Here is a 22,200-nt window from a genome sequence, read left to right as displayed (position 1 = left end):
ACAATAAAAATGTTTTTAAAATATATTAAATATTAAATAAATTAAATTTCAATGATAATATTAATATTATTTTAATACTTTCAAATGGTAAAAAAATTGTGGAATAGAGAGGAATGTGATATTTATCCTCATTCTTTTCCTAAATTTTGGTCACCAATTGAACCTCAAAATAAAAAAATAAAGAATTTGTTAGAAATACTCTTTTTGATATACATTTTTTCAAAAATACCCTTTTTTGGCCATTTTCATTTTGACACCCTTTAATTTTTAATTACCATTGTAACCTTACATAAAAATTTATTCAATCAATAAAATGAAAAATAAAATTTTTCCACCACAAAATTTTTTGACATATTTTCCCGCCAAAAAATTTTCGAAAACATTTTCCCACCAAAAAACATTTTGTCAACAAAAATTTGACAAAAAATTTCGACAAAAAATTTTCCCGTAAAAAAAAATTACAAGGCTTTTATAACGTTTTAAAAAAGTTTACAACCTTGTAAAAACGTTTACAAGGTTTTTAAATGTTTTTAAAAGCATTTATAAGGTTTTTATAATGTTTTTATAAGGTTTTTATAATATTTTTAAGCGTTTACAAGGTTTTTAAAAGACTTTTTAAACGTTTTTAAAAGCGTTTACAAAATTTTTAAAAGACTTTTTATAAGATATAAAATTCAAAAATTTTGGTGGAAGAATCAAATTTCGTAATTTTGACGAGAAAATTTTTCGATTTTGGGTAAAATAATATTTTTTTGGTGGGAAATTTATTATTTTTTGGCGGGAAATTTTTTCGATTTTGATGACTGTACATTCTTGTTATCACTCAATAATAGGGTAATTTGGTTATTTTGTATATAAAAAAAGGTAGTTTTAAAAATGGTCATGGAAGGATATTTAAAATGAGTATTTTTGAGAATCTTTATAAGAATACAATTTAAAAAAAAAAAAATAGAAAAAATTTGTTTACTTTGACTTTTTGACTTTGATTGACTTTATCGTCGTCTACTTCACGTTAATCAGCCGTAGTTAGAGAGAAAAGATTTTTTTTCAGTTTATAAATGAGAGATCTCCATTATGTGAAATTCAAATCTTAATTCTTAAGGAAGTCGAAACATGTCTTCTTTGGTGTCTTTCATCTCCCTTTTCCTTTTCTCATTCCTCACTATCTTCAGAGCTTCTGCTCAAAATCCTTCTTACATATATCACAATTGTCCAAATACGACAACTTACACAAGTAACAGCACTTACTTTACCAATCTCAGAACCGTTTTGTCATCTCTTTCTTCCCGTAACGTCCCTTACTCCACCAGATTCCAAAACGCCACGGTAGGACAAGCCCCCAACAGGGTCACCGGACTTTTCCTTTGCCGCAGAGATTACTCGCCGGAAGTATGTCGTAGCTGTGTCACCTTTGCCGTTAACGAAACCTTAACTCGGTGTCCGAATGAGAGAGCGGTCGTGCTCTATTACGAGTGTATGCTCAGATACTCTTACAAGAGTATACTCTCGACCGTTACGTACGAAGGACAATTACTCATGATGACCCTGGTAATATTTCTACTATTCAAAATCAAATAGACGGGTTCATAAGTTTTGTGTCGTTCGCGACGAGGAAAGCTTCCATTGAAGCAGGCAACAGTGCAAGAAAATTCTCTACGGTAAAGACCGCATTGACCGCATACCAGACTTTGTACGGGCTGCTTCAGTGCACTCCTGATCTTAAAAGACAAGACTGCATAAACTGTTTGCAAAGTTGTATCGATGGAATGGATCTTAAAAAAATTGGAGGAAGACTTTTTTGGCCGAGTTGTAGTGTAAGGTACGAACTATACCCGTTCTACAACGAGAGCGCCATCCAAACACCCCCACCGTTGGACTCTTCGGTGTTTACTCCTCCGATGAAATCACCTTCATCATCTGGTTAACTCTTTCTCCTTCCTCTGTTTTTTACCCTGATTTTGTTTTTGTTTTCTTTTTCTTTTTAATTTGCATGTAAGACTAATAGGGAAAGTTTTGTCCTTACGATTGATTTTGTAATTTTTTTATACTTCTGTCTACCATTATCTGATCTTAAGCCAATGATCTTTAAAAAGCAGGGAAGGGTATGAATTCAACATCAAGGCTTTTGTTAGTGGTAGCCATTGTTGTACTTATTATAGCGGTTGTTCTACTTTCAATAGCTGGTTATTGTTTCCTTGCAAAAAGGAAAAAGAAGACTTATGACACAGCACCTCCATCTGATTCTGAGGGTAAAGATCAAATAAGCAATCTTAATTGGATTATGATTAATGTCATTCATCAGCTTCATATTTGATTACTGAGACATTTTATTTTGCAGTAGGAGATGATATAAAAGCCGCAGACTCACTACAGCTAGACTATAGAACAATCCAAACTGCAACAAATAATTTTGCAGAAAGATATAAGATTGGTAAAGGTGGATTTGGCGAGGTTTACAAGGTAAACTATATTATTATTAGTTCTTTTTATTGATATTTTCTGTCAACAATAACGATATGATGCTGATGAATATTTTGTAAACCTATAGGATACATTTTCAAATGGGAAAGAAGTTGCGGTGAAAAGATTGTCGAAAAACTCAAGACAAGGTGAAGCCGAGTTCAAGACCGAGGTTGTTGTAGTTGCAAAGCTTCAGCACAGAAATTTGGTAAGGCTTCTAGGGTTTTCGCTACAAGGAGACGAAAGGATATTGGTGTACGAGTATATGCCAAACAAAAGCCTTGATTATATACTTTTTGGTCAGTTGCATTTACTGCATTCTTTCAGTGATTCTTTAGCCATTCTTTTAAAGTTAGGGTTACTTATCTTTATTTAATTGTAACTCATGGATGTGCACAGACCCTACCAAGCAAGTTCAGCTGGACTGGACACAACGATACAAGATCATTGGAGGAATTGCTCGAGGGATTCTATATCTTCATGAAGATTCACAGCTCAAAATTATACACCGTGACCTTAAAGCGAGTAACATTCTCCTAGATGTGGATATAAATCCAAAAATTGCAGATTTTGGAATGGCTAGGATCTTCGGATTGGACCAAACGCAGGATAACACAAGCAGAATAGTTGGTACCTAGTAAGTCTTCCACTTAACGTCTCATAAATTGAGCATTATTTTGTCAACATATATATACTAATGTTTTTGTTGTGGATTCCAGCGGTTACATGTCTCCTGAATATGCGATGCATGGCCAATTCTCAATGAAATCTGATGTCTATAGCTTCGGCGTGTTAGTTCTTGAGATTATAAGTGGTAGGAAGAATAGTAGCTTCAACGAGGCAGACGGCGCACAAGACTTGCTCACACATGTATGTTTTAAAGGCAATCGATATTTACCACTCCTACCTTACATTAAGAAATGTTAGCTAGAACTGATTGATAAATTGATATTCTAGGCTTGGAGGCTCTGGAATAACAAAGCAGCATTAGCCCTCGTGGATCCACTTATAGTAGATAATTGCCAGAACAGTGAAGTAGTTCGATGCATCCATATCGGTCTTTTATGTGTTCAAGAAGATCCTGTAAAGCGTCCAACAATATCAACCGTTTTCATGATGCTCACTAGTAATACTGTGACTTTACCACTGCCTCGACAACCAGGGTTTTTCATTCAAGGTAGACCCGAAAAGAACCTGCATGGTTCAGTTCAATCTACCACGGACAAGTCAGGGTCTATTGACGATGCATCAATCACTGATTTATATCCTCGCTAGATATGATGTTAACCTTCAGGCTTGAAGCATACATATTTCTAGACTTGATCAATCCTTTTTATTGTTTAGTTTCGATTTGGTTTGTTAAAATCATTTGTTATTTCAATTAAAAAAAATAAAACCATTTGTTATTTGGTTTGATTTTTAATTAAAGAATAATTAATCTAGTCTCTCTATTGACATCACCACCGATTAAAAATTCATTACCTATGTAAGTGAAAAAAATGAGATCGGGAGAGAGAGAACTTAGAGAGAGTATCTACGTTACAGTTTGGTCCATTCTAAAAATTTGGCGATTCCAAAATCTATAACTTTGGAGTTCATATCAGCGTCTTAGAGGATATAACCTGCTTTGAAGTCATAATGTATGCATGTGAATAGTGTGAATACCTCCAATGATCTTGAAGACTTGAACCATTTGATATGGAAACAGAGGAAAAAAACAGAGTACTGTGGGAAAGTGATGTACATGATTTATAATGTGGTGAAATAAACAATGTTAAGACTTTGATAAAAACTTAAGTGGTTTGTTTTTGTTTCAAAACTGGGAGGGCTTATAATCTTATATCATATACCATGACCACAAAGCAAGTGGCGTTCTCCAAGATTCGAATATGAACACAAAAACTTGCGCTTGTTTATGGTTTGTGAACTGAGTTTATCTTTAACCGTGGAGCTACAGATGTAATCGATGCATCATCGACGGAGCAGGGAGCATACTTATCGATGGATGGACCAGCTTGTTCATGCTTGTTTCCAAAGAAAAATCCAGGTGGTCTAGGCATTGCAAGGGCGATCAAGCTAGTAGTAAGCATTTGGACGATTGCTGACATGTTTGGACGATCTTGGGTATCTTCTTGGACACATAATAAAGCGATATGGATGCATCTACTAATTTCGTTTCTTTGATAGTTATCACGAAAGGATGAATCCACAAGCTCTAGTGGAGACCCACTGCTCCAAAGTCTCCAAGTCTATCAAACATTGTTAAGACTTCAAAACATTGGTAACTTTCAAAATATAAAAGAAAATATTAAGATTACTTTAAGTGTCTACACTCACATATGTAACCAAGTTGCAGACACTACCATCCATCTGACGGAGACTGCTGTTCTTCCTCCCACTTATTATCTCAAGAACTAAGACTCCAAAGCTATAGACATCTGATTTCATTGAGAATTGACCGTACATTGCATACTCTGGGGACATGTAGCCACTGAAATTATACATAAAAGTTTGAGTTAATAGAAGCATGATACAAGCCTGTTAAATTAAATAGATGGAATAAACAAATATTACTAGGTTCCAACTACTCTTCTTGTATTGGCTTCGGTTTGGTCCATTTCAAAAATTCTAGCCATTCCAAAATCTGCAACTTTCGGGTTCATATCAGCGTCCAGTAAGATGTTACCAGCTTTGAGGTCTCGATGTATAATTGTGAGCCGTGAATCTTGGTGAAGATAGAGAATTCCTCTAGCAATGCCTCCTATGATCTTATACCTTCTAGTCCAATTCAGTTGGCTCTGCATTCTAGAGTCTGCACACCCATACAGTAAGAATGTCAAAAAACATCAATAAAAAAAATTATATGTCTTTGATAAATAGCATTGGTGTAACATACCAAACAAGAAGTAATCAAGGCTTTTGTTATGCACAAACTCGTAGACAAGTATCTTCTCTTCTCTCTCCAAACAAAATCCGAGAAGCTTCACCAAATTTTTGTGCTGAAGCTTTGCAACAACAACAACTTCGTTCTTGAACTCTTTTTCACCTTGTCCTGATGTTTTTGAAAGTCTCTTCACAGCAACTTGTAAGCCATTAGGAAGTGTTCCCTAAAACGATTGTGCACTAAACAGAGTCATCACCTTATGGAAAACTCTCATGCAACTAATTAGGCTGCTGAACGAACAGGTAATGTACCTTGTAAACTTGTCCGAATCCACCTTGACCGAGTTTGTTACTTTCGGAAAACTTATCTGTCGCAGCTTCAACAACCTTAAAATCAAACTGCAGTGAGCCTGCAGTTGTAATATCATCCTCATCTGCAAAATAAAATGCTTGCAAGATTTAGCTCCATTGATATAAATTTGAGAAGCAATAACTAGTATCTCTTGGAGTCTTTTACCATCATCCGCAGCTGCTGTTTCATAAGTCTTCTTGGCCCTCTTTGCACGGAAACAATAACAAGCTATGAAAAGCAGAACAGAGATAGCAAGCACGGCAACTACACTTGCTATGATTATTATTGTGGATTTTTTGCCTTTTCCTGCGTTAAGTCTTAGATCAGAAATGCCATATGAAAATTTCATGATCATGAAGTAATATAGAGAGAGCTTTAGTTTTACCAAGCTGCAGAGGAGGGAGAGTAGCTTGACGTACTGGCAATGAAGGAGCTGGTACCAGCCGAGTAAGTGGGGTGTCACCGAAGGAAGGATCAGTATAGTACCTTAAGGTACAAGTCGGCAAAAAAAGTAATCCTCCTATTTTGTCACGAGGCAATATACCTATGGTATGTTGCAGACAACTTAAGCAGTTATCGCTTGTTAGATCAGGCGTGCACTGAACCATTACATAAACCGTTTGGGACGATGTGATGTACGTCTTCTTAATCGCAAATTTTCTTGGACTTTCAGAAGCCTCCTCTGCAGCTTCGTTCATCAAAGAGAAGAGTACCTTATTGAACCGATCTGATATGTCTGCCGTAACATCCTGCTGGTTCAGCAAGGCGATTTCATTTCTTGTCTTAGGAGGATCGAAGAGAATATTCCTGTCAGCGTATCGAAGCATGCAGTCGTCGTAATAAATCAAGGCCTCTTTACCATCTGGACATAGATTCAGTATTTCGCTAACAGCATAGACGACACAGTCACGGCAGATTTCAGACGAGGCATCTCCACGGCAAAGGTAAAGTGCGAAAACCAAGTCAGGATTCTGACCTAAAACGAGGCTTTGGTATCCGATGGAGAAGGTGTTGCTGGAAGAAAGAGTAGACAAAAGGGTTCGGAGATTGGAGGAGTATATGCTGTTTTTCCCATTTGTACAACTATAGCCGACGTAGTTAGGGACGGGTTGCTGTACTGTCTGTATAGAAGGTTTCAAGCTTGTAAGGAAGGCGAGGAGAAGGAAGAGAGAACCATAAGCAACCATTATATACTTATTCAGTTGTGCTTTTAACTTATTTATTTGATTGGTCTTTTGATAAATCTAAAGCCAATGAGGAGTGCTGCTCTGTTAACCGATACAATTTCTTTTTTTGCATTTGCAGTTCCACGTCAACGCATAAAACCCCAAATTATTTGTAGTTGACTAGTAACATCAACTTTATATTTTTGTCCTTTTGAAAGAAAAATATCAAACCTATGTCTAAATATCTGATAATTTTTTCCTTTTTATTTTACTTACTATAGAATGTAAAATTTAAAAATGTTGAACTTTTCTACTATATTCATTTCATATATAAATTAATTTATTCTAAACAGTCTAAACGTAAAAATCACCTAGATTCCAAGTAGAAGTTATAAAACGATTGGCAAAAAGGTCGATGATTCTTAACGCCTATCACTTTCTTCGAAATTACATATTTAACTAATGTACTATATGGATTTGAATCCCATTAATTTAGAAATGAAAGAGATTAAAATCAACTTAATTTAAAATTAATTTCTTGCATGTGTTGTGCGCAAAACGATTTTTATACTTTTAAAGAACGTTAAAAAAATTTGATTGCCAAAAAATAATAATCATCTGTTGTGAAATCAATTTGAGTTTGAAAACATAATCTTTAATGGATGGAAACATGGAGTCGTCCATCATCATAGTAGTAGCTCTTCTGCATCATGTTCTACTAAGTACTTGTTAAAAAAACATAATTTGAAAAATGTTTTCTTGTTTATTATCAATTGCCATAAGGCTTTATATATAGAAAAAGATATATACTATATAAATCTTCCTAATATATGCAATCAAATCATATATTAAGTGATTAAGATTTTTCCTTGAGTCCCAAGCTAAGAGATAAGATTTGGTACAATCATATCCTACAATATACTAACAATACTAAATCCAATTTCAAATACAAAGAGCTACATCTGACTAGTAATTGTATTCTGTCATTAGTAATTTGAATAGTCATGAGCTTACTTTTCTTACATGGCTGAAATTTTAAAACGAATTTGATATGAATGTAATGTAACCCAAACCGCCAGACCGATTAATTTACTAAACCGAAAATTTAAGTTATCCTAAAAAAAACTTATGCGATCCTCTGTTTTCGCTCAATTTAGCGTCTGAATTAGGGTTTAGCATTTTGATTCTATTGGTGCTCTGTAGATTTTTAGATTGTTGATTCGTTTTGTTTTATATTTGTTTTTAGATTAAATCAGTTCCATATTTTTCGTTCTCTATATAATGTGGAGAAAATGCGATGATAATAATTGTGAAGCAGCTAGTGAGTCGTCGTATTTTGTTTTTACTTAGTCTTCTTGTCTTTGATTGATAGATAGTGTTGCTCTAAATTTTTCCAATCAATGGACAAATTTTACAAATTTTCTTTTAGCTGTCTTTATGTTATTTCGTCCTAATATTTTTTGGCTTTTGCCATGGCAAATCCCTTTATATGGCATTGCATCATCTCTCTGCGTATGAGATTATACAACGTGTACTTCTTGGTGCCAGATGACTCATTCATATGATTGCAACAGTACTATCTGTACAAGCCCCAGCTTGTTTACGACCCTTGACTCAACAGAAACCGCACATGAGTCAACTTGATTAAGACACAAGGACCAATGGGTCAGACACAACTTGCAATGGAAATTTATTTGACAAAGTCACGCAGAGGTTTTGATGTACGTAAATATAATATATATATATATATATATGTATTTTATGATACACACTTGCTTGCTATCCCAACCAAAAACCATATCTGTATGATCTTGATAATGAAACTCAAGAATCTTTCACTACTTTTTTGGTTTCTTCTTGTAGGCTTTCCTGTTGTGTTTGCTCCATGCGGGAAAACTGGTTTCTTCAAACCAAATCAGCAGTACGACAAAAACCGTCGCCTTCTCCTCTCTTCTCTCGCTTCTAATGTCTCAGCTCGAGGTGGCTTCTATAATGCTTCAGTTGGAGAAGGATCTGATCGGGTGTATGCTGTGGGGATGTGCATCCAAGGTGCTGAACCAAAGGTTTGCTCAAACTGTATCGACCTTGCTTCTAATGAGGTGATTGAGTCATGTCCCAACCAGACAGAAGGTCTCGTCTGGCCCGAAAATGGGATTCTTTGTATGGTACGTTACTCCAACCGTTCCTTCTTTGGATCACTTGAGATACAACCAAGGTATATCTTGTACAACGTTGAAGATATCAGATCCAATATTACAACGTTTAATGGATTGTAGGAGAGCTTAACAAGTCGTATGATAGCTAGAGCTACTTCATCTTCATCTGAACGCAAGTACTACGCGGCTGAAGCAGTTCCTTTGACGTCTATCCAGAATATATACGCATTAATGCAATGCACACCGATCATATCTTTAAGGGATTGCAACTTATGTTTAAATCAAAGTGTCAGAGACTATAAACATTGTTGCCATGGGAAGCAAGGTGGCATTGTTTTCCGTCCCAGCTGTGTCTTCAGGTGGGAAATTTATGCGTTTTCTCAGGCTTTTAACCTTACTTTGGCACCTCCACCTCAACCCCCAAAACCTCTCTCACCTTCGGTAAACCAGAGGACAAATACAACCAAAAGAGGTAGTTGACTACTCTTTAAAGAAAGTTTGAAACCATATAAAAACATTATATTATGTTTCTTTGTGTTAACGCTATTTCGGGTTTGTGCAGGTGGCGAGTCTATCTCAACAGGAATCATCGTAGCAATTGTTGTTCCCTCTGTCATCATCTTCTTTGTACTACTTGCTCTAGCAATTTTTATTTGTAGGAGGAGAAAGTCAGACCAAGCTTTTCTTCGCCAAGGTGAGTTGTTTTGCACATTGTTTTGGATGCAAGGCAAAAAAACACAATAGTGATACTACTGCACTGAGGACATGCTTATTGTGTTTTACTACTTCACCAATATAACTCTGCACGTCCTTTCTTTTTGTAGGATCTAGTCTTGACATCACAGATACAAACTCACTGCAATTTGATTTCGAGGCGATTCAAGCTGCAACTGATCAATTCTCAGAGAAAAACGTAATTGGTGAAGGTGGATTTGGAGAAGTTTTCAAGGTATGGTTTATTTAACAGCCTGATTTATGATTTCTAAAGGGGATCGGATCCACATATGAGATGATGTTTGTCGTATTCATATATGTACGTAGGCTGTTCTTAATGGGACAGAAGTTGCTATTAAGAGGATGTCAAAAGCCTCAGGACAAGGTGCAAGAGAGTTCAAGAATGAGGCTGTTCTGGTGGCAAAGCTTCAGCATAGAAATCTAGTTAGGCTTCTTGGATTCTGTGTGGAAGGAGAAGAAAAGATACTTGTTTATGAATTTGTGGCCAACAAAAGCCTTGATTACTTCTTGTTTGGTTAGTCGAATTTAATAGACATTCTTTGAAAATTCTAGCTGGCAGAAGTTATAGCTAATGTTGGTTTGTGCGCAGCCCCTTCAAAACATGGACAATTGGATTGGACAACACGATACAAGATCATCGAGGGGATTGCTCGAGGAATTCTTTATCTTCATCAAGACTCACGGCTCACAATCATTCACCGTGACCTCAAAGCAAGTAACATTCTCTTAGATGCTGATATGAACCCAAAGATTGCAGATTTTGGAATGGCAAGGATTATGGGAGTGGACCAAACTCAATGTGATACTAGCAGGATTGTTGGAACCTAGTAAGTACATTTTCCCTTGATAGCCCATTTTTACTAATCATTTCTGTTGTATGTAATCTTAAGTTATCTCTCTTTTTATTATTATCTCAGTGGTTACATGGCTCCAGAATATGCAATGCAAGGCCATTTCTCCATGAAATCAGATGTCTATAGCTTTGGAGTAATAGTTCTTGAAATTATAAGCGGAAATAGGAATAGCAGCTTTTTTCAGCCGGATGGTAATACTAGCAGCTTGATCGCACAAGTGAGTATATATTAAGCTAACCAAATTCCAGAATTTTGAACTTACTCAAACTCTGATCAGACTTGTGAGTACTCATTCATTGACTGATTATATACTTTAGGCCTGGGAACTATGGAGAAATGGGTCACCATTAGAAATCGTTGATCCAGCTATTGAGGAGAGCTATCAGCGTAACGAAGTCATTAGATGCATCCATCTCGCTCTGTTATGTGTACAGAAAGATCATGCAGATCGCCCAAGGATGAGTACAGTTATATTGATGCTCACGAGTAACACAATCACTTTACCAGTCCCTCAAGAACCTGGATTTTTCTTCAAAAGTGGAAACAATCCAGACACTTCTTTCATTTGGTCAGTCGATGATGCTACGATTACTCATTTAGAACCTCGTTGAAAAACCAACATATCCATCTTATATGTATCCAAGTCCTAGGAAAATGTTACTTCTGTAGTATCATGTTGATTATGTTTCTGCCGTCTTGGTAATTACGATCTTTATAATGGATATATTATATATGTGTATTATGTGTTCAATTTACAACACTTGTTTTTGTACAATCTTTACCATATGTAGTTTATTTACTAGAACAAGTTTGTGCATCCAAGATTCTAAATCATATTCTAATTATGTCCCATCCAAGTTTTCAGATTTATCAATTGATGTTATACATAACAAAACCGGTTTGGGTGTTAATCCAATGACATTAATGACATATGATAACATCATCATATCTGAAACGTTAAAATGCAAAAAGCGTGAGAGGATATTTGAATTCTTACTCCACACAAATCAAATTCTCTGATTGACTTATCAGAGCCTTTAGAAGATTAGGTCACTGGTATTGGAGTGACTAATTGTAATATGCATTTGCTATTATGTGTTAAATAGCTTACATATGTGATTCTGGTTACAATAGCATACAAACAATATTACAACGAAACAAGTTTTAAACTAATTAATCTCCAATACCACCAGTTGATTTACGCAAGAAGGTAACCATTTCATTTTCAACGAGGATATAAATCGGTGATTGATGTATCGTTAACAGACCAAGGAACAGACTTGCTTTTAGTATATTGTTCTGAATCAAGCGGGTCTTTTGTGGGTTTACTCTGAAAGAAAAGCCCTGGTTCCTTAGGCACCGGTAAAGTCACAGTGTTACTAGTAAGCATCATAACGATGGCTGGTAAGGTTGGACGGTCTACAGGATATTCTTGAACACATAAAAGACCTATATGGATGCATCGAACTACTTCATCCATTTGGCAATTATGTACAATAACCGGATCCACAAGGTCTAATGGTGTCCCATTTCTCCAAAGCCTCCAAGCCTAAAATATTAGTCAATTATTTAATACTTTCACCTTTTTTGTAACTTGTAAGAGAGGTAATATGAAACTTGACTGCCTCTAAACTTACATATGAGAGCAAATCATGTGCGCCATCTGTCTGGTAGAAGCTACTATTCTTCTTGCCGCTTACTATCTCGAGTACCGACACTCCAAAGCTATATACATCAGATTTTATTGAGTACTGACCTTGCATTGCATACTCAGGAGCCATGTACCCACTGAAACACAATAGAAAAAACTTAATTATATATCTTGGAAAAAACTGTCCATCAAACTTCAAACAACTATGTGGAGTTAAGGGGAAGCCTTACTAGGTTCCAACTATCCTGTTTGTGTTCTCTGCAGACTGGTCCATTCCAAATATTCTTGCCATTCCAAAATCAGCAATTTTCGGATTCATATCTGCATCTAGAAGAATATTACTCGCTTTGAGGTCACGGTGTATGATCGTGAGCTGTGAATCTTGATGGAGATATAGAATTCCTCTAGCAATTCCTCCAATAATGTTGTAACGTCGAGTCCAGTCCAGCTCACCTTGCTTTGAAGGATCTGTTTACATTCATATATTATCATTGCCTCTACATATCTGCAACCATATCAGTTTCAAGAATGGCTAAAAAACCAATTGAAACAAAGCATTGGATGCAACTGACCGAACAGGAAGTTATCGAGGCTTTTGTTGGGCACGAACTCGTAGACCAGTATCCTTTCTTCTCCTTCTAAACAAAACCCGAGAAGCCGAACTAGATTTCTGTGCTGGAGCTTTGCAACAACTACAACCTCATTCTTGAACTCTGCTTCACCTTGTCCTGATGTTTTTGACAGTCTCTTCACTGCAACTACAGTCCCATTTGAAAACGTACCCTACCATTTCCATCAGCATCATCCTCGTTATTAAAACGCACTTGCACAAAATTCATGAAAAAAAATACTCAACCTCAGGCGCTATCTTAAGGAACTAGTAATAGTACCTTGTAAACCTCGCCAAATCCACCTCGACCAATCTTGTTACTCTCTGAAAAACCATTAGTTGCAGCTTGAATTGTTCTGTAATTGAGTTGCAACGAGTCTGCCGTTGCTCCATCATCTCCTCTTGCACAACGAAAAGTCTTTTTAAGAGGAAAAAAAAAAGCAGAGCATTGACATCAATGAGACCCAATATATATCATTACCATAAAATGCAGGTGCCGTAGCATAAGCCTTCTTTGCATAGAAACGATAACCAGATATAACAAGCAAAACAACCACTATAGTAGACACAACAATCAGTAAGACCAATACGTTTGATTTCCCACCTTTTCCTGCTTTTCAAAGATCATTGGCTTAAGATCAATTAAAAGGACAAAACTTAAAAAAAAAAAAAAAAAGAGAGGAAGAAGAGAGAGCTCTGACCAGGTCGTAAAGGAGCTGTCACCGGTGGTGGTGGGGCTTTAAGGGCCGTTTCGTTGTAGAACGGGCGAATCTCGAATCTCGAACTACAACTTGGGAAAAGACTTCTTCCACCAAGTCTGTTAGTAGCTAACTGATTGATAGCTTTTTGCAGACAAGTAAAACAGCCTTGTGTTGTCAGATCGGGAGTGCACTGGACCAGCCCGTACACAGTCTGTGATACTGTGAAATTAGCTTTTCTCGCATCAAATTTTCTTGGACTTGCCGCGGCATAGCTGGCGGCTTGGTTCAGGGTAAGCAGCAACACCTCGTTGAATCGTTGGAATTGGTTTGATGGAACAACCTGGTTGCTACTAGATGATAGTGCACCGAGACCAATACCGTCTAGTGCAACGGTCGAGAGAATATGCCGGTCAGAGTATCTGAGCATACACTCATCGTAATAGAGAACGCCTTCTCTCTGATTTGGACACCGAGCTAAGGTTTCGTTGACGGAAAAGGTGACGCAGCTACGACAAACTTCAGGGGATAAGTCTCCACGGCAGAGGAAAAGTCCGGTGACTTTGTCAAGGTCTTGTCCAGCCGTTGCGGTTTGGAATCCGGCGGTGTAAGAGGCGTTGCGGGAAGAGAGAGAGGACAAAAGAGTTCTTAGATTGGTGAAGTAAGTGCTGTTTCTTGTGTAAGTTCTCTCTTTCCGACAGTCATGACCAAAATAAGTATGATTTTGAGCACAAACTGTGGAGCTCGTGAGGAAAGAGAAGAGGAGTAGGAATATGAAACAGGCGTAATATGACATTTTTATGTTTCTGTTTCTCGTCAAGTTTTGGGAAGCTAGCACATATGAAAACAGTTGAGTTTTTAGTTTCTATATGGGACTGTTGTATATTAGGCTGGTTTCAGGCGATGGTTTTTGTGATTTTGTGACGTACGGCTGATAAGTCAATCAAAAGGTATAACAACTAAAATAGTGTAATACTAAAATTTTAACGTTTTAGTATCCTGTTTTGTTTTTTTTCCGTTATCTGATCACTCGACTTTTTTCTGCTATTATACTGGCACCATTTTTGGAGATGTATGATTGTAACTTCTACGTTATTTTATTCGTCAACTAGATGCACAAGCCTTTTTTACTCAACCTTTTGGGGATATAATGCTATGCATTAAAATTTGGTTTCATCTGAGTAAGTTACTCTATTTGTTACGATAATGCATTGTTGTAATTGTCAAATACATAAAAAAAAAATATATATATCAAAGAGATAAGAATTGTGAAGCAGCTAATGAGTCTTTGTGCTCTGTCTTCGTCTTTGATAATGTTGCTCTGCTTTATCTAAATTGACTAATTTTCCATTTTGTATGAATTGTTATGACTTTCCTCATTACAAATTCCTTTCAATCTCTGAAATTCTATAACGTGTACTTCTGAGTGCCACATGACTCATTCAAATAATTGCAACAACCGTTGTACAGTTCCAGCTCCACTCAACAGAGTTTGAACGTGAGTCAACCCAATTGACATTGATTAAGACACAAGGACCAACGGGTCATGGACAACTTGCAATGGTAAATTAATTGATACAGAGGAATTGATGGACAAAACATATATACACACACAGACTTGCTTCCGGTCCTAACGTAACCCAAACAATATCTTGAAAATGAAACTGAAGAATCTTTCGCCACTGTTCTGGTTTCTCCTTGTAGGCTTTCCTGTTGTGTTTGCACCATGCGGGAAAACTGGTTTCTTTAAACCAAATCAGCAGTATGACATAAACCGTCGCCTTCTCCTCTCTTCTCTTGCTTCTAATGTCTCAGCTCGAGGCGGCTTCTACAATGCTTCGGTTGGACAAGGACCTGATCGGGTGTATGCTGTGGGGATGTGCATCCAAGGTGCTGAACCAACGGTTTGCTCAAACTGTATTGACCTTGCTTCTAATGAGGTGACTGAGACATGTACCAACCAGATAGAAGGCCTTGTCTGGCCTGAAAATGGGATTCTTTGTATGGTACGTTACTCCAACCGTTCGTTTTTTGGATCGCTCGAGATGCAACCAAAGTATATCCTGTACAATGTTGGAGATATCAAATATAGATCTAATTTAACAAAGTTCGATACATTGTGGGAGGACTTAACAAGTCGTATGATAGCTAGAGCTACTTCATCGTCATCTGAACGCAAGTACTATGCGGCTGAAGCAGTACCTTTGTCATCAATCCAGAATATTTACGCATTAATGCAATGCATTCCAATCATATCTTTAAAGGATTGCAACATATGTTTAAGTCAAAGTGTCAGAGACTATCAATCATGTTGCCATGGGAAGCAAGGTGGCATTGTTTTTCGTCCCAGCTGTGTTTTCAGGTGGGAGATTTATCCCTTTTCTCAGGCTTTTAACCTTACTTTGGCACCTCCAGCTCAAACCCCAACATCTATCCCGCCTTACCTAGGCCACAAGACCAATACAACCAAGAAAGGTAAGTTGTCTACCTGTTGCCCCATGATTTAAAAAAGGCTTGAAACATATTTAACCATTAGATGATTTATGTTGCTTTGTGTCAATTGTTGCCTCTATCCGGGCATGTGCAGGAATAGTCGTGGCAATCGTTGTTCCCACGATAATTATTATCTTCTTGGCATTACTTGGTTTAGCATGTTTTACTCGCAAGATGAGAAAGTCTAATCAGAAAGGAGATTTCTTGAAGAGCTGAACCGATCCAGACGGTTCTTTTTTCTTTGCTCAGTTGAAGATTTAACGATCATATCCATCTTACATATAAGTCCAAGGAAACTGCTACTTCTGTAACATCAAGTTGATTCTGGTTCTGTTGTTATCTTAGTTAATTACTTTCTAAATTTACAATTTACAAGAGAAAAAATAAGAGTACATATTGAGTTATTACTCAATACAAAAATATTCAAAAATATTCCTCCAACTCTTTATATAAATGCAATTCATTTATGGACCCTTGCAAAAGGCTTAAGCAATCTTGACTTGATAATGAAGAATGCACCTAACGAATGGCAATTAGTATGTTTTGTTTAAAAAAAGAAGTGAAATTATTTGTTTATCTATTAGCTGATCAAACTAGAGACATTCTGTTTGTAATTGAGAAAAAAGAAAACATTAAAAGAGACACATAAGAAATAAAAAGAGAAACAAAGATGAATTAGGAGGACATATTAAATATTTGTATAATTTACTATCAGTGGTACTTAAAAGAAAATTATGAACAATTAACTAAGAAAAATATTTCTTCATTGTCGTTGCTTATTAGTCTTTGTAAAATGTTTTGTCTTCAACGAGGAGTTACTTGAGTAATGGAAACATCGTCGATGGAACAGAGAACAGACGAACCTGTCGATGGACCTGCTCCTGATGATCCTACTTGTTCATGTTTTCTCCGGAGGAAAAAACCAGGTGGTTGAGGAATGGCGAGAGGGATTGAACTTGTGGTGAGCATTTGGTTGATTTCTGACATGGTTGGACGGTCTTCAGCTTCTTCTTGAACACATAGTAGAGCGATATGGATGCATCTAGTAATATCGTCTACTTGATAATTTTCTTGAAAAGATGGATCCACAAGCTCTATTGGTGATCCATTGTTCCATAGTCTCCAAGTCTAGTGAACATTATAATAATTGTAATGTTGGTCATTGTTAAACGAAGCAAGAGATTGGAAGTGTGTTAAGGGTGTATACTCACATATGTAACCAAATTTCCAGCACTGTCCTTCATTTGATAAAGACTGTTGTTTTTTCTGCCGCTTATTATTTCAAGAACTAAGACCCCGAAACTATAGACATCTGATTTCATGGAGAATTGGCCATACATGGCATATTCTGGAGACATATAGCCACTAAGAAAAAACTCAAAACTTGAGTTAATGCATGATACGGTCTACAAAGGCAACAAATATATAGTAAGGAAAAAAACTTACTAGGTTCCAACTACTCTCTTTGTATTGGCTTCTGTTTGGTCTATTCCGAAAATTCTTGCCATTCCAAAATCAGCAACTTTTGGATTCATATCATCATCTAAGAGGATGTTACTCGCTTTGAGGTCACGATGTATGATTGTGAGTCGTGAATCTTGATGTAGATAAAGAACTCCTCTAGCAATTCCTTTAATGATCTCGTACCGTCTTGTCCACTCAAGTTGGATTTTCAGTGTAGAGTCTGTACCATCGCATTTACAATGTTAACAAACAACAGTGAATGAAGGGGTACGAATAATGAATAGTACTAATGTAATTAACTGACCAAAGAGGAAGTAATCAAGGCCTTTGTTAGGCACAAACTCGTACACAAGTATTTTCTCTTCTCTTTCCAAACAAAATCCGAGAAGCTTGACCAGATTTTTGTGTTGAAGTTTAGCAACAACAAGAACCTCATTCTTAAACTCTTGTTCACCTTGTCCTGATGTTTTTGATAGTCTCTTCACCGCAACTTGTAATCCATTAGGGAATGTGCCCTACAAAGAATAGAATATGTATGATTTGTTAACAAAAAGAAAAAAAAAAATAATATATGGTAATTTAAAACCTAAATCATTACCCTGTGTGGTCCTTGTGGAACACAATAATTAAACAAGTATATATACCTTGTAAACTTGTCCAAATCCGCCTTGACCGAGTTTGTTACTTTCGGAAAACTTATCTGTTGCAGCTTCAACAGCATTAAAATCAAACTGCAATGAGCCAGCAGTTGTAATATCATCCCCATCTGCCAAATCATGAATCTCCATATATAAAGCTTTTTCCAAGTAAACAAATACTATCGTTTATTTAGGATTTTGTTTACCATCATCTGCAGCTGCTGTCTCATAAGCCTTCTTCACTCTATTTATCACATGGAAGCTAGAAATAACAGCAAAAAGAAGAATATAGACAGCTAATGGCACAACAATTGCTATGATTATCACGATTGAGTTTCCGTTTTTTCCTGTGTAAACCATTGATAAGACAAGACATATAGTTTGCCAAATCCAGAAAAAAAATAACGAGAGAGAGAGAGAGGCTCTTACCAGACTGTGGAGGAGGAGGAGGAGCTTGACTTGAAAGTACTGACTGCGGAGAAGGAGGAGCTTGACTTGAACGTTCTGATTGCGGTGGAGTAGGAGGAGGAGGAGCTTGACTTGAACGTGCTGACTGGGAAGGAGTAGGAGCTTGACTTAAACGTTCTGACTGCTCGTACCTTGGCAAGGTTTTATTGTAAAATGGGTAAAGCTCGTACCTTAACGTACAACTTGGCCAGAGAAGTCTTCCTCCAGTTTTGTCACGAGGCAATTTCCTGATGGTTTCTTGCAAACAGCTTGAGCAATTCTCTCTTGTCAGGTCAGGCATGCACTGAACCATTACATAAATGTTTTCTGACGATGTGAATTTCCCCTTGTTAACCGCAAATTTTCTTGAGCTATCAGCAGCCTCCTTTGAAGTTTCGTTAATTAAAGAAAGGAGTTCATCATTGAACTGTTCTGATTCGTTTACCGTAATATTTTGTTGATTCATAATCAAGATTCCAGGTGTGGCTACAGGATCCAAGAGAGTATCCCGGTCAGTGTATCGCAGCATGCATTCATCGTAATAAATCAAAGCCTCTCTCTCATTTGGACACTGTCTCAGAATGTCCTTGACGGCGAAGTTGACGCAATCACGGCAGACTTCCGGCAACAAGTCTCCTCGGCAGAGGTAAAGTCCGTAAACCATGTCCCGCTTTAGTCCCTTTGAAAGGCGTAGGAATCCGTTGGAGGATGAATGATTGTCTTCAGAAGACAGAGAGAACAAAAGGGTTTTGAGATTGGAAAAATATGTGCTGTTTTTGAGGTAAGTATGTCTCCCCGGAGGACAATGAGAACCAACAGGTTTCGGTTGTTGTGTTGAAGGTCTCATGCTTGTAAGGAAGGTGAGAATGAAGAGGAAACCACAAGCAGACATTTTCCAACACTTAGCCATGAATGCCTTTGGGCTTTTTATTCAAATCAAGAGTGCAATGCTTTGTAAATCTTATACAGTTTCTTAAGTCATGTCAACGCTTAACTACAAAAAGGACTTCTACTTGACGTGTAACTTCATTCGTGCAGTCTAAATTTGAGTTGCATTAATTGAAATATATTTTTAGAATATTTCAAAAGAAAATAACATTTTCACCTTCTTCTTTTTTTTTTTTTTTTTTTAATGAATTTCATTAGCTATGTTCTAATACCTAAACACTTCTTCAGTTTTTGTCAGTCAACTAATTAACTCAAAAACAAAATAACCTAGAGTTTCTTTCTTGCAGGAAAAGTAATAAGTGAACGGTTAATAAATAAACAAAAGAAAGCTACTTCACAGCCCTAGTTGTCCAGTTGTATTACGTTATACGATGTTCCTCTTGTTTTCTTTATATGTTGCAGTAAAAATATGTTTCATCAATGTAATTGACTGCATGTTTTACATTCATGTTCGTGTTTTCTTTTTTTGTCATATACACAGTTTGGAGTAGACGATACTTCGTTTACAAAAGATAAGATAATAATTGTGAAGCAGCCAACGAGTCTTGGTATTTTTGTTTAATCTTCGTCTTCGTCGTTGATAGTGTTGCTCTGCTAGCTTTTTTCCAATCAATGGACCGGACTTTTCAATCCGTTACTATTTTTCCTTTTCGCTTTCATTATATTACTTGGTCTAAATATTTTTGTTTTTACGTTAATCCTTTCTTTATTGGTTGTTCCAAAATGTGCATCTATCTGATTTTCTATATATGACATTTTCTTCTTGGTGCCATATATTTGCAATTATCTTACGCCACGGTTGACTCAATAAAAAATTGTATATGCATGAGTCAACCCAAAAAACAGATCAATTACCCTATGGAATTGGATGAAATCGATGGGTTGTGATTTAATAATCAAAGATCCTGCAAGACAAACCTGCGACCAATACTGCAAGAATCAGTGATTACGATACACATATATTTTTGTGAATAATTTTGTGAATAATCTCTAAAATTACGTGGTTCATTTTTTTCAGCCACGTACGAATAACCTAAAATATTTTTCTGGCTAAATTACAGTTGCCAACTGAATTATATGGCTAGCAGTGGCTACTACAATATATATGGCTATTTTAGCTACAAACGTGGTTCCATTTTTTTTTTTTTTTGACATCAATGAAAAATGAGTGTTTAAATTTTATGGATTCACCTCAGTTTTATGTGGATATATAACAGTAGCAACGGTGTATATTAGCACCGAAAAATATGTGGCTCAGTGGCCACAAAACTAGAAACGTTAGTGTTGCCATTTATATTACGCTGATCGATAATCAAAAACAAAACATCAAAGATTACGCTAAAGTTCAAGACGAGCATTGAAGCAGTCCTCTTGTTAAAAATTTGTGCATATAAAAAGCCGATTAGTGTTTTTTCCTTGTCAAGCTATGTAAAAGAATTGAGTACGTAGAGAGGGGTATTCAACTTGTTTTTTCTAGGATTTAGTTAGATTTTAATATTTTAGGATTTTGAAAGATTTGAGTAAGATTTTAGGAAATTTGATTATTTGTTAGACATTTTAATTTAAAGAAAATGAAAATGAAATGAGAATCTGTGAGATTTTGTAAGTGATTTTAGAATATTTCAAAACACACTATCTAACTTTTTTTTTTTTTGATAAAATATGAATATTATTTACCAAAAGGAACAGTTTTTTTGCAAGATCTTGGCGTAGCAGTGGTATTGAAAAAAGGGAAGTACAAGATGCAGAGATTTACTCCAAAACCATTGTTAAAGAAGATTGTTAAAAGCATGGTGCTCTCTCCGAACCATAATAGTGCCCCTAATGTTCCTGTCAATTTGTTTGAAGATAGAGGAAACAATAGAGGAGATTTACTCGTGTTTCTCTGTGAAGATTGCAGGTGCAGGAGAGAGCATTGGTGATACCCCAAGAGTGAAGCCTTGATCTTGTTTGGGAGTCTATCCGAGGGAGAGATCCAGAAAGTGGAAGCCAATTTGGGAATGTTTCCTTTATACCACACAACTTTTGCCCAAGATTGGGTAGAGCGAGTTGGTCTCAAATGATTCCAAGTGTGAGATGTTGTAAAGATGGTTCTAAAGAAATTACCAGACTTCCAACTGTATACACCATGTATGAGACACAACATTTAGTTATTTGGTTATTTTAATTATGTAGTGGGAATGTGTTTCTCTGCCCATGTTTCACGTTCTTAGGAGCTAGTTTATGTTTTGTGTATTTAAGCATCTTGGCTATTATAGAATCGAACATGAAGAAAATATTGTTAAGAAACTTGAGTTCTTGTGTTGTTCTTATGAGCAATTCTCTTTTGCTTTGAAGAGTGACTGAAATTAGCTTTTATAGCTAACAGATGGTGGATCGATGGCCAGAAGATTTGATGATTAACATAATTGATATCTCATCGTCATTAGCAGCCTGCAAAAAAAAAAAACACAAAACACTTTAGAGTAAACGAGAAACTATGAAATGGCCTTTTGATAAACAATAATTGAACATCATTATGGTTCCCACTGGATCTCACACTTCATTCTCTGCTAAAAAGCTGATATTTGGACAGTAATAACTCTGATTGTTTTGGTAGTGACTCTGATGTCGTATTGAACGAAGCTTTTGAGGAATTATGTTGC

At 36.4% G+C, this 22,200-nt stretch overlaps 6 protein-coding genes across 9 annotated transcripts; 3 read left to right on the top strand and 3 right to left on the bottom strand.

The window, feature by feature from the left end:
* Window positions 1-1,038: 1,038 nt before the first annotated feature.
* Window positions 1,039-3,902, top strand: LOC104722708 (cysteine-rich receptor-like protein kinase 8). The gene is made up of 7 exons (XM_087475757.1): window positions 1,039-1,920; window positions 2,097-2,249; window positions 2,339-2,460; window positions 2,549-2,759; window positions 2,860-3,097; window positions 3,180-3,330; window positions 3,418-3,902. Exons 1-7 carry the CDS (start codon window positions 1,767-1,769, stop codon window positions 3,733-3,735), a joined length of 1,347 nt encoding a protein of 448 aa, XP_087331883.1. The 5' UTR covers window positions 1,039-1,766; the 3' UTR covers window positions 3,736-3,902.
* A 229-nt stretch (window positions 3,903-4,131) lies between these two features.
* Window positions 4,132-7,006, bottom strand: LOC104722709 (cysteine-rich receptor-like protein kinase 5). The gene is made up of 7 exons (XM_087475751.1): window positions 6,081-7,006; window positions 5,861-6,001; window positions 5,656-5,777; window positions 5,357-5,567; window positions 5,035-5,272; window positions 4,798-4,951; window positions 4,132-4,709 (listed from the first exon to the last, which is right to left on the bottom strand). Exons 1-7 carry the CDS (start codon window positions 6,880-6,882, stop codon window positions 4,374-4,376), a joined length of 2,004 nt encoding a protein of 667 aa, XP_087331877.1. The 5' UTR covers window positions 6,883-7,006; the 3' UTR covers window positions 4,132-4,373.
* A 1,579-nt stretch (window positions 7,007-8,585) lies between these two features.
* Window positions 8,586-11,423, top strand: LOC104722710 (cysteine-rich receptor-like protein kinase 14). Of its 2 annotated transcripts, XM_010440915.3 has the most exons (8): window positions 8,586-9,026; window positions 9,138-9,489; window positions 9,580-9,711; window positions 9,842-9,966; window positions 10,059-10,266; window positions 10,342-10,579; window positions 10,670-10,823; window positions 10,924-11,423. In XM_010440915.3, the coding sequence occupies exons 1-8, from the start codon at window positions 8,667-8,669 to the stop codon at window positions 11,215-11,217; spliced, it is 1,863 nt and encodes a 620-aa protein (XP_010439217.1). In that variant the 5' UTR covers window positions 8,586-8,666; the 3' UTR covers window positions 11,218-11,423. The 2 variants fall into 2 exon arrangements, with proteins under 2 accessions (XP_010439217.1, XP_010439216.2); XM_010440914.3 differs by having other exon boundaries at window positions 8,628-9,489.
* A 252-nt stretch (window positions 11,424-11,675) lies between these two features.
* LOC104722711 (cysteine-rich receptor-like protein kinase 10) lies at window positions 11,676-14,681 on the bottom strand. Of its 2 annotated transcripts, none has more exons than XM_087475755.1 (7): window positions 13,569-14,681; window positions 13,349-13,477; window positions 13,148-13,266; window positions 12,830-13,040; window positions 12,488-12,725; window positions 12,244-12,394; window positions 11,676-12,155 (listed from the first exon to the last, which is right to left on the bottom strand). In XM_087475755.1, exons 1-7 carry the CDS (start codon window positions 14,359-14,361, stop codon window positions 11,832-11,834), a joined length of 1,965 nt encoding a protein of 654 aa, XP_087331881.1. In that variant the 5' UTR covers window positions 14,362-14,681; the 3' UTR covers window positions 11,676-11,831. The 2 variants fall into 2 exon arrangements, with proteins under 2 accessions (XP_087331881.1, XP_010439218.2); XM_010440916.3 differs by having other exon boundaries at window positions 13,148-13,263.
* Window positions 14,682-15,122: 441 nt separating this feature from the next.
* LOC104722712 (cysteine-rich receptor-like protein kinase 14) lies at window positions 15,123-16,488 on the top strand. The gene is made up of 2 exons (XM_010440917.3): window positions 15,123-16,040; window positions 16,153-16,488. The coding sequence occupies exons 1-2, from the start codon at window positions 15,224-15,226 to the stop codon at window positions 16,272-16,274; spliced, it is 939 nt and encodes a 312-aa protein (XP_010439219.2). The 5' UTR covers window positions 15,123-15,223; the 3' UTR covers window positions 16,275-16,488.
* Window positions 16,489-16,616: 128 nt separating this feature from the next.
* On the bottom strand, window positions 16,617-19,757 carry LOC104722714 (cysteine-rich receptor-like protein kinase 5). Of its 2 annotated transcripts, none has more exons than XM_087475748.1 (7): window positions 18,590-19,757; window positions 18,367-18,507; window positions 18,167-18,288; window positions 17,827-18,037; window positions 17,505-17,742; window positions 17,270-17,423; window positions 16,617-17,186 (listed from the first exon to the last, which is right to left on the bottom strand). In XM_087475748.1, exons 1-7 carry the CDS (start codon window positions 19,515-19,517, stop codon window positions 16,863-16,865), a joined length of 2,118 nt encoding a protein of 705 aa, XP_087331874.1. In that variant the 5' UTR covers window positions 19,518-19,757; the 3' UTR covers window positions 16,617-16,862. The 2 variants fall into 2 exon arrangements, with proteins under 2 accessions (XP_087331874.1, XP_087331875.1); XM_087475749.1 differs by having other exon boundaries at window positions 18,367-18,713; window positions 18,799-19,676.
* Window positions 19,758-22,200: the final 2,443 nt, after the last annotated feature.

The sequence above is a fragment of the Camelina sativa genome, chromosome 11 (assembly GCF_030686135.1).
Source record: "Camelina sativa cultivar CO46 ecotype springtype chromosome 11, ASM3068613v1".
Lineage (NCBI taxonomy): Eukaryota > Viridiplantae > Streptophyta > Magnoliopsida > Brassicales > Brassicaceae > Camelina > Camelina sativa.
Note: the sequence above shows the minus strand (reverse complement) of the source record. Positions and strands in the feature narration are given on the sequence as shown.